Below are 11704 nucleotides of genomic sequence, written 5' to 3' on the forward strand. Positions count from 1 at the left end.
TCCATGCATGTGCTCTAGGTTTAGCCGGTATGTCTTTTTTATCGACTAACTCCAAAGCGACTCCTTCCCAAACTTCACCAATTAGCATCAATGCAGCTTTAAAGCAATCCATAGACCTCTGGTGTGGAAAAGCTATTAACTTATATCGTCCTTGATACCATCCAGCATCTAGCCGTCGAGGACTTGGTCCGGGAAACTTTTTTCGCACCTCTGAGTAGACACCAGACATCGCGTTCTCAATTTCCCCCCATTTTTGCCTTGGAATCATACCGTCCAATGCTCCTTTATTAATAATAGCCATCACAAGGCTGTCTTTTGCAACTGAGGCAAACGATCTTTGATCCCGTTTAGAGGATGGTAGCTCATCCGGTGATCGTTCCCTTTTTCCAGCTTCAAGAATTCCTTGAGCCCATTTTAAGGAATCGCTTTGCTTAGCCGACAACGTGCTTGGGTCGACTGATCCTAATTTCTTTAGGATAAACAAAGCATTTCTTCGTTCCTTGAATCTCTTTCGAGAGGGATTGCCTCCTTTTGATGTCGTCACCTTAGAAAAGGTTCGACTTGCCAAAGTGTCACCGCCAGTCGACCCGTCTACAGGTCGACTAATTGGGCCTGACTCTTGGTCGCTGCCCAAATTTATAACTTCAGTCGTTACCCGTCCACTGGGCCCTGAAGTTAGCAACCCAGTGGATGACTTTGAATTTCGCTGCATGGTGGTTTATTATTTCCACCACACGTGAAATTCGTAATAAGTACTTATTACGATGAAATACTCCGCTATTAGAAAAGGTGCTAAGAACTAAAAATCTCGTGGAAGTGAGAAAGATGTGAGGGAATATACAATTAGGCAGAAACAAAATTTTGAGCATTCAGGTCGAAAACCTATGTTGTTAGCACCTATATTACCTGTTTATTTTCATAATTCATTATGATTGTAAATATATAAATAAATAAATAAAAATTTGAGCACAATATTGTTTGGGAGAATTTTTTTTAAGCATATAATATTTTTGGGTGCAAAATGCTTCCAAACATATTATATGTTCACATAATAACATATTGTTTTTTGCACGCTCACAAAAAATCGCTTCTGTAACATATACTCCCAAACATATTTTGCTTCAAGCATATACATTTTTGGGTATTGCCCAAACATTTATATATTTGATCTCTTCCAATATATAATATGTTTGAAAGCATATTGGTCTAAACAATATATGTTTGGGTAGTCTAAGTTCCAAACATTTTGTATTTTTGCATCCAAATTCAATAATGTTGTCTTCCAAAAAACAATATGTTATTATGTGTACATATAATATGTTTGGAAGCATTTTGCACCCAAAAATATTATATGCTTAAAAAAAATTCTCCCAAACAATTTTGTGCTCAAAATTTTATTTATATATTTACAATCATAATGAATTATGAAAATAAACAGGTAATATAGGTGCTAACAACATAGGTTTTCGACCTAAATGCTCAAAATTTAGTTTCTGCCCAATTGTATATTCCCCCCACATCTTTCTCACTTCCACGAGATTTTTTAGTTCTTAGCACCTTTTTCTGTAATACAAACATTGTAGAAGAAATTATTCAATTGTATGATTTTTTTTATTTTAATTTTACCTTTTGCCGGACGGGGATTCGAACAGCGGACCACACAGTTTGTAAGGATCAAAGAAGTAGCTGATCAATTGCCCAAGGAAAAATAAAATGTTAATTTTGTAATAACAAGCAACAACCACCAACTTAATTCAATATCGCTCCCTGTTAAATAGCGCTCCAAGCTACTAAACACATATATGTTTATAGGCTATTTCTAACTTAATATATGTTTGCATCCAAGCATATTATATTTACAAACATTTTATGTCCCAAACATATATTGTTCTAACATATTAACATATATGTCCCAAACATGTTATGCTAGTTTATGAACATTATATGCTTGCACTCAAAAATATTGTGTTTAAAAATTTGTGTTCCAAACATATAATGTTTATAGCCAAACATATGAAAAACAGTCTTTTTCATCCGTGTGGAAGACAACATTATTGAATTTGGATGCAAAAATACAAAATGTTTGGAACTTAGACTACCCAAACATATATTGTTTAGACCAATATGCTTTCAAACATATTATATATTGGAAGAGATCAAACATATAAATGTTTGGGCAATACCCAAAAATGTATATGCTTGAAGCAAAATATGTTTGGGAGTATATGTTACAGAAGCGATTTTTTGTGAGGGTGTAGACGCGAGAATCATATCTCAAGCTAGAAATGTCCGGTTATATTGTTGGATCTGTGATAAGTTAAGTGGTTCTAAATATATCGATGAAAATTGGGCAAATTTTCATCATGTTTTACAGTGATTCTGTGCCGGTGAAAAAGTGCCAACCGTTGAAATAACGTCCGCTTTCTCTTTATGCTCGTAAAGGTGATACTTTAACGTAAGAGTAAGACTAGAAGAAAAATGACAAAGTTATAAGCATATTTTTTGAAAATGTGCCCTTTTTTAAATATATTTTAAACCACTTAACTTATCACAGATCCACATTTGTTCTTCATTTCAATACCTTGCATTTAAGTACCAATAACGATATAATCGTACATCTTTAGCTCGAGAAATGATTTTTCTAATGAAAAATGGACGAAAAACTATAAATAGAAGGATATCTCAAAAACTGTTTCATTAAAAAATGTTTAACCATAAAAAGCAACCTCTAATCAAATGTAAATTTTAGTGTAAACTAGTGTAATTACTAATTGCTTTTTTTACTTCTTTCCATTACAAATTGTTATGTTTTATCCGCCTGTATAAGGTAAAAGAAGAAAAATAAACGAAAATAAATTCTGTACAATACTTCAACTCAACTTCCAATACTTCGATGGAATTCAATTTATTTCACACATTTAATAAATTTAGAAGTTATTGTATTAAATGATTTACGTGTTTCATGTCAACATATTGTTAAAAACGACAAATTTTGTTGCTGGGACAAAAACATTGTAGTTGTTATAGCAGTAAAAATGTTAGCTATTTCAACTAACGCAGTTTGCTATTTCAGCAGCGATGTTTGTCAAAAACTTTTAGCTAATTCACGTTTGTTAATTCAGCAGCATTTGTTTGCTATTTTAGCTTAAAAAATGTTTGCTGTTTCAACTAACGAATGTTTGCTGAAACAACTACATGCTACTGCCGTCCCTTTTTCAGCAAACAAAATCTGCTAACATTTTTGGTACTCGTATTATGCGTAACAAAATGTTTGAGTGTAGTGTCACTTACGAGTCTGTGGTGGCGATGAGGATGAAATGGAACTTTGAAATGCTGGCAGGGTACATGTTTTGAAACAGCCCCCATATAGACTAGTCTCTCGATTTGACTTCTTGATAGCATATAAACCGCAAGTTTCATCCGATTTGCTTCAAATTTTAAATGTTAAAATACTTTAAATCAGATATATTGGCCCATATTTTTATATAGGCAATATTTTAAGGTCGAGAAGAGTTAGGGCGAATTTGTTATATGTGGGAGCTATATTATAACATGACCTATGTTTTAATAATTGTAAAACTACATTAGAAATATTTCTTGCACTGGACCCAAAATATGATATTTATTAATGATAGATGTGTTTTTTTCTGTATTTTATTTAATCTAACAACGAGAATCAATTAATTAAATGTTTGGCACGAACATAGTACCGGCTTTAAGCTCGGTATGCAACTCTAGCCAAATTTCTGCTTTGCATGATAAATGCATATACATTACGATGAGTTTACCAAAAGTTTATATGTTTTCCCATAACAAATACACTACAAAATTGCATCGCAATAAGAATTTTCGTGGAAGGGAACCTTCCTTTCGGTTTTGAAAAGTTTCACTTCTATAATAAAACCTTATTATTTATTACGTGTTTTTGCCTGTATTTGCGTACTTAGTTTTTTTATGAAAACTTACGTCGCTCAAGAGATCTAATTGACAGACTCTCAATCTTTTACAAAATTCAATCACGTTTTTCTATAGGCTATTGTCAATGATTGGTATTTTTTTGATAATTGGTGCAGACGTTTGACTTCAACAAAACTCTACAAAAACTGAAAGTGGCAATTCCTACAATCTTGCTGTTTGTATTAAAATCTTTGAATTGGTCACTATTCAAAACAAAATTATTTGAAAGAGTTTTAAATTCAAATATATCTTAACGGTAAAACTGCTTCAAAGTCAATTGAAACTGGCAACACTGAATAAGCCGCCGTTCGCTAAAACAAATGAGGCCGTTATTGACATTTTCTGCGGCTTTGAAATTCAATCGTTTGACATTTCCACCAGTGTTGCCAGTATTTTTCTGGCTCTTGTCCCCAAATTATGATGTTTTCGTTCCCAAAAATCCCCAATTTAAATTTAAATTCCTTACAAAAATCCCCAATACATATTTGACAATCAGTAGAAAATCAGTAATAATAATATAGCAAGCTGCAATAAAATCAAGATTTCAAACCACAACACCAAGAGACTGATGATCGTCTTCCAAATGCTGGAGACATGAAAATGCGAGTTCGGAGTTCCTTGTATTTATGAATGAATATAGAAAACACAATTTGAGAAAATTTTCTATATAGAAAACATTTTTGTTTTGACAAAATGTTCTATATAGAAATAAAATTTTGGCAAAATTTTCTACATAGAAATGACATTTTGACAAAATTTTCTATAAAAATAAAATGTTAACAAAATTTTCTATAGAAATAAAATTTTGACAAAATTTTCCATAGAAATAAAATTTTGACAAAATTTTCTATAGAAATAACATTTTGACAAAATTTTCTATAGAAATAAAATGTTGACAAATTTTTCTATAGAAATAAAATTTTGACAAAAAAGACATAGGATTTTGACAAAATTTCCTATAGGAAAAACATTTTGTTAAAAAAGATTAAACCGATTTCTCGAAGAAATCCCCAAATTTATGGAAATTCCCCATCAAATCCCAAACTCAAAAATTTCGTCCCCATTCACGAAGAAATATCCCCCATTTTGGGGGAAAATGCCCAATTCTGGCAACACTGATTTTCACCAAAATATTTTTGTCGGGTTTCACGTGTTGCAGTTGTTATTGAATTTTTATTAGAAAAATACTTGTGAAAATGAAAGAAAAAGTTAATGTTGAAAAAGTTTACACACGGAAAAAGAACAGCGTTGTTCCAACATTAAGTATGACTATCATATCCTACGTGAATACATCAGTAGTGCTAATGGATTTTTTAAAATGTGTTGTGATGAAATTTGGTGGACAAAGTATTTAGATTGTACACAATTTATTAAGCAGCTATATACTGATTCAATCGCCCAAATGCAATAACCCCTTTCTACCAGTATTAATAAGAAACTTTGATTTGTCCAACGTCTGTCTTGCACACAGGAAATTATGGGTTCATTCTCAGACACTGGCACATCAAAACTTAACTGGACGATATAGTGCTATCGCTACGATGGAATTAAAGGCGAGCCCTGATTTAAGATTTCTAAATTGAGTCCAATGCAATAAACAAATTATGAACACGGTTCTTTGTGGTCACTATCTTTGCAACATCACACCAGCCAGATACAGACCAATGCGAAGAATGTGGTATAGAAGAAGTGTCATAAAACCCAATACTATGGCTGATCAAGAATTGATGTGGAGAGGAACAACAATCGGTGGATAGGACATGATTCTGACTCCGTTTAAAGGAACGAAATATATGAAGAAATAATCGAACAATTCATTATGGATTAATGCTTCTATTAACAGCTGAGATGTGGGCCAAAGAGTGTTACTCTTAACATCAATAAAAAAAAGCGAGTTGCTCCGAGATGAGATACTTCTTCTTTGCCTTTCTCGCATTCCTATGAGAGTGGACCGGTATATACATATGCTATGGAAAAAAGACAAACATTTTGATGATCGACTGAGCTCAGCTGAAATACATAAGAAAAGTTCTGAGCATTACAGAAGAATATAATCATGACTGAAAGTATATTTGGGATGTTCCAGTATCGGAGATTGAACCCATAACCCTCTAGATATATGGCGCACATCAATTTAAGTAAGATTAGGTTAGGTTATAGAGGATGAAAGCAGGCCGTAGTAAATGGCTCATCGGTTTGCTCACAGTTCGCAGAGGAAGCCCAACGCCTTTTCCATAAATAATTGTATTTAACATTGATCCTATAAGTAGATAAAGATAGCGGGGGAAGATACCTGTAACGATGTTATGCATCCCGCGTGCGCCTTCTTTAACCATCACATCCGCCTCCTCATTACCCATTCTTCCATAATGTCCAGGTACACAACACAGGGTGATATGTTGTTCAGTGAGAGCTCTAAGCTCAATGACAGCGACTGACTATCTTCGACGTTATGTTCGAATTTCCTAAAGGTGAGTATTAAGTTCGAGTTTAGCCGCTAAAATCGCTAAAGTGAAAACTAAATCAGTAAAAAAAAATGCATGAAATTATACATATTTGCTGCAAATTTTATTAAAACTTACTGGGGAAAAGCCCAAAGCAAATTTTCACAAAGTTTGTATTCCTTAAAATGGATTATTAAAGAAAAGTAATCGTGAAAAAATTACGTTTTTAGCGGCTAAACTCGAACTTAATACCCACCTTAAGGCCTTTATTGCTGCCTGGCTGTCGATGAAGAAGCTGATATCGCTCCTGAATATCGGTCTCATCAACAGTAGTTCCGCAGCTTTCGCAATGGCAAATACCTTCACCTGAAAGATGCCACCATCCATTTTGTATGAATCCCTATTCCTCAACTCTTAGCAGTAAATACCAATTTAAGTAAACTTGGACAGATAATTTTCTAAGTGAAGCATTAACACAATACATAACTTAAATAAACCACAATCCATATGAAAACTGATGTTGAAATACACAATTTCGTCCACCAAATAGATTTGATTAAATTTGTTTTATGATTATCGTTTCAGTGAAATTCCAGAATGGCAAACTGACTGCATTTACAAAGGAAAACATATCATTCACTCGACTAAGATGCAAAGACGATGCGAGCAAGTTTGGTGCATTGGTCGTCGCCAATGGAAATCTTTATCAAGGGATAGTTAATAATAGCGAAACTAGTGAACTCACAGACACATATTTATGTGTACGAAATAAACGTACCAACATGGTGAGTAATAAAAAATGTTGTCCATGAAGAACTAAATTTAAATGCTATTTCATATAAGGCGAGAGATATAGTAATCAAAGAATTCTGGTCAAGCAATGTATCGAAATTATTTTAAGAAAGTGATAAAATTTCCATTTTCCCTGCAATCCTGTAGTCATGTAAAACAGTAACACATAAAAAATGTTTTCTTGTTTGTAATTATATAAGAGATTTGAGCTGCAATGGTGCAATATTTAGCATGCCCTTTCGACCGAAAACCAAAACGTTTTTCAGCTTTTATTAAGTTGGCATTATCGCGCTAAAATATCCAACTTTAAAGTTAATTTTAAACAAACTAAACATTTTCAATTGCTACTTTGGATCATTCGCCATCAGGTTATAAAAAAAAACTTACCAAAAAAGGGTAATTTTGGTCTGCTTATACATATTTACTTTTGATTTGATAAACATTTTTTTGCAGCCAAATTAAAACTTTGTTAAGTGGTTTCAAGTCTAGCAAATAGCAGACTATGTTTGCATTTTCAGCAAACAATGCATGATTTTCCTTTTTCAGCAGATCTTTTGATGTCTCACACGATTTTTCTGGTGTGCCTACTACAAATTAGGTATCAATAAATTTATCCTTCTCCCTAATATGAGAGAAATTACCAATTACAAATTCTTAAATTTTAACAATTTTGTTTGGAAAAAAGAAAACATTGATTTTATAAATTTCCAAGTTATTCATAATCGTATACCTTACAACGGCAGTTGTACCCATCCGAAAACCTTCGGACCCATTTGCTTTTTATTTTTACTTTCCATCAATTTGAGTTATTAACGATCTATATCGACCGTGCAATTCATTTCAGATGACCATCATCCCCATCGATCAGGTCAACCTAAAAAATACCATATATGGTGATTTGGACCAAGTAAAAAAGAGTTCATTATCAGATCATGTTACAAAAATGACGCTATTAAAGAAATATGGCGGCAGAAAAGCTTCACGTTACGTAAATGATCAAGAACAAATGAGAATGGATATATCTGTTGTACAAGATAGCCTATCAGAGACTGTAAATGATTCTATGCTAGATGGCGACGAAGCTGATCAAGTGGATAATACAAAATATTTCGATAGTATAAGACCACCATGTAACAAGGAAGCAGAAAAGGTTAGTGATATTTATCAAATAACCGATGTTGTGCCAGCCAAACTGTTAGAAAGACTAGACGAAGAAGCAAAAACTGTATATCAAACGTCTATAGATCAAATACCGTAAGTACTTTAATATTCTTGAAACCGACTATCATAAACTAATTGCTAAATTTTTTTGTTCATATTAGGATTTCCTCGGAATATTTGAAACAGTTAATAACTGCTATTCAACAACATGCAGCGAGCTCAGAAAGCCTACAACGAATCAAATTGATTATATATATGGACTGTTTATTGAATTTGATTAAATCTCGTGCACGTTCCCTAAAGAAAACTGAACTTTCAAAAATATCGGAAAAAGTTGAAAATAATGTGCGTGAACGATTTTCCGATCCAAATTCAAATGTTAGGTAAATATAAAGATACCGAAAATTGTTTGTAATGTAATAATACTAAACAATACTTTGTTTCAGTGGTTCGCGTACTGTTTTCTCAACCGAAAAAGCCTTATGTCATTTTATTGTTATGGCATTTTTAATAAACGACAGTTATCAAGCCGATGCTGCAATTCTGTCTCAGGAACTAAATGCACCCCGTGCCAAAGTTATGAAATATGCACACATTGTATATGGATTACCTAAATCAAGAACATCAATTTTAGCATTGAAATTGCCAAAAAATGTTCCTCCTCTTCCAACGAAATTTTCACGAAGAAAGAAGGATTAAAAATATGTTTTACCCAATTCAAATTAATCTTGGATACGATCGTGTTTTTATGAAAGGAAGAAATGTTGATAAAAAAATAAAAATTCTAGAATATTAAACAATTCTTTTCGATGCTAAATGTTGACTTAATACTTTTTCAAGGCCAGTTCCAATTGTTATTTTCGGAGATGTCAATGTGGACGTTTATTCATGGTCGCTGTGAACTCTTTGTTTAGCCTATTCTTAATTATTCTAAACCGTCAAGTAGAATAGCATAGCAGAACTTATATGGGTCGTATTTTTTAATATAGCTAAAGATATCTCCTGATGTGACTTCCGAATCATCAATAATAATTTTTTTATCAGAGAATCTTCCCCGGGGAGGCGGCCATAACTATAACGAATTGGAGGATGAGATATACAAAATTAATACGATGACAAATAAGGGATAAGAGTAACCCATTGTCGTTGGATGATTTGGTGTAAGTGTATGGGTTTGAAATGGTGTGATTTCGGCTAACGAAGGAAGCGTTCATTTGTATACTTGGAGAAATACGGTTTTCTGATGACATCAATTTATTTTGTCGAATTCGGAATAGACTCGAAAAAAATGAACATGACTGTATATGTAACTTTACTACAAATTAACAACAATTTAAATTAAAACTTACATGTGTACTACTACTATATGGCGAAAACGATTTAAAGAAAAAGTGAAAAATGTTTGCGACTGCAATTTACCAATCGAAAAGATGTTCGTTCAATAAAACTCAATCCTTGATTCGAAAAATGTCGATTTGGATCAAACAATTTCGATGTCGAATGCCGTGATTAACCTCTGTAGTCTTCAACTAGATCATCGAACATCCGCATGGATGATGAAGACTTTTATGGGGACTAGCCCATTGCTGATCGATTAGCGGAATAATTTTGAATCATTTTATACCAAAACCAAATGCGATGACTCCAACCGCTACTTTTTTCAACGATTTTCGATTGTGGTGAAAAACGTCTGCAGACTTCAAAAGGAATATATTACTGCACTAAATAATTTTCTACAAACCTAATGCAGCGGAGCTCTTCTTGTTACATCCCAATACATTTCACAAGGAATTGTCTCCTTTGAATGTTTCACAACACGTGAAAATATGCCCATGTCTTTGAGGTCCATAGAAGTATTAATATATCAGCTGCTGAAAATAGTAAAAACCGACTTATGCGGGTCTTTAGAAATCTACGGGTGCACAGTGGTCGATCCCTTTGGCCAAAAATAAAAAATCAAAGTTAGAAATTTGTCAAAAAGTATGGCATCACTGTTTCTTATGCAAACAAGGTTCTACAATGTGTATTTGTTTTGGTTTTATTTCATCTGTACTCTTTAAAGGTGCGTACTATGTTCCTCTTTCGAGTTGAAAACCACTTTATTTTCGCGATTACTTTTCCTTAAATAATCAAAATTATAAATTAAAACAAACTTATTCCTGTAAAGTCTTGCCGAAATCTAGAGGAACAAGAAACTGTGCATAAATTGAGTTAATTTATCTGATTTATATTGAACTGTTTTAATAAAGTAACCGCGAAAATTTCAACGCGAAAAGCGAACATAGTACTTACCTTAAGAACGGCTTCAAAAGAGAGAACAAGTAAGCAGTTGGTTTTTGAAGTGTGAAAAAGTATAAAATTAAGTGCACATTTAAATAAATAAAACAAAAGCAAAGAAAATTATATCGAAATAAATATTGAACTAAATGGTATTAACTATATTTTAAAATAAAAAAAATGTATAAAACTTGTTTTAAATTTATTATAAAATCAATTTTTGTCAGTCTCATTGTTTCGTGTTCGTTCGTTCTTAAGGTGAGTACTATGTTCGGTTTTCGAGTTGAAAAACACTTTATTTTCGCGATTACTTTTCCTGAAGTAATCAAAATTATAAATGAAAACAAACATATTCCCGTAATGTCTGCCGAAATTTAGAGGAACACGAAAATGTGCATCAATTGAGTTAATTTATCTGCTTTATATTGAACTGTTTTAATAAAGTAACCGCGAAAATTTCAACTCGAAAAGCGAACATAGTACTTACCTTTATATGTAAATTTTATGTAGAGTTTTAGTTGTGTTCCCCCCTGAAGTCTCCAATTAGATTAGATTAGATTAGATAGATTTTATTTTGTTTCCACATTGTTTTACAATTCAAAATTTCTCAATATACAGTTGGGGTTAAATTATAACAAAATCTTTAGAATCTTAATGACAATAACTTTTAAGTTGTCTGTCAAATACCCTAGTTTGCTATTTTGCTGTTAAATAATCTAGTCTATATATTTGATTTATATTACACTATTAAAATTCCTCTCTGATTATATGTGTTCTATACGTCAGAGCACTACGCACATAGTTATACAACCTCTCCCATCCATTATCAAAATTACCATTTAGAATGGTTATTAACTCATTTTCATTAAAATATGTACCGCCCAAATACCTCACCCTGAATTCTCGTAACATTGGACATTTGGCTATGAAATGTTGCAAATCTTCAACTTCTCTTTTGTTGCAGATGGTACATTCGTGTCCTTCAACTCCAAATTTGTTTCCATTCAACTGAAGTAAATCAGCCCTTGTTTTCATTATGATTGAAATTTTTTCCAAGTTCCAAAAATTGCTCA

General features: G+C 32.7%; 1 protein-coding gene across 1 annotated transcript; it reads left to right on the top strand.

Annotated features, from left to right (window-relative positions):
- The first annotated feature begins 5070 nt into the window (after nt 1-5070).
- On the top strand, nt 5071-9154 carry Polr1E (RNA polymerase I subunit E). Its single transcript, XM_075291457.1, has 5 exons — nt 5071-5220; nt 6987-7186; nt 8038-8447; nt 8516-8737; nt 8801-9154. Exons 1-5 carry the CDS (start codon nt 5154-5156, stop codon nt 9051-9053), a joined length of 1152 nt encoding a protein of 383 aa, XP_075147572.1. The 5' UTR covers nt 5071-5153; the 3' UTR covers nt 9054-9154.
- The last annotated feature ends 2550 nt before the right edge of the window (nt 9155-11704 follow it).

This window comes from Haematobia irritans, chromosome 1 (assembly GCF_050003625.1).
Source record: "Haematobia irritans isolate KBUSLIRL chromosome 1, ASM5000362v1, whole genome shotgun sequence".
In the NCBI taxonomy this organism is placed as follows: Eukaryota; Metazoa; Arthropoda; class Insecta; order Diptera; family Muscidae; genus Haematobia; species Haematobia irritans.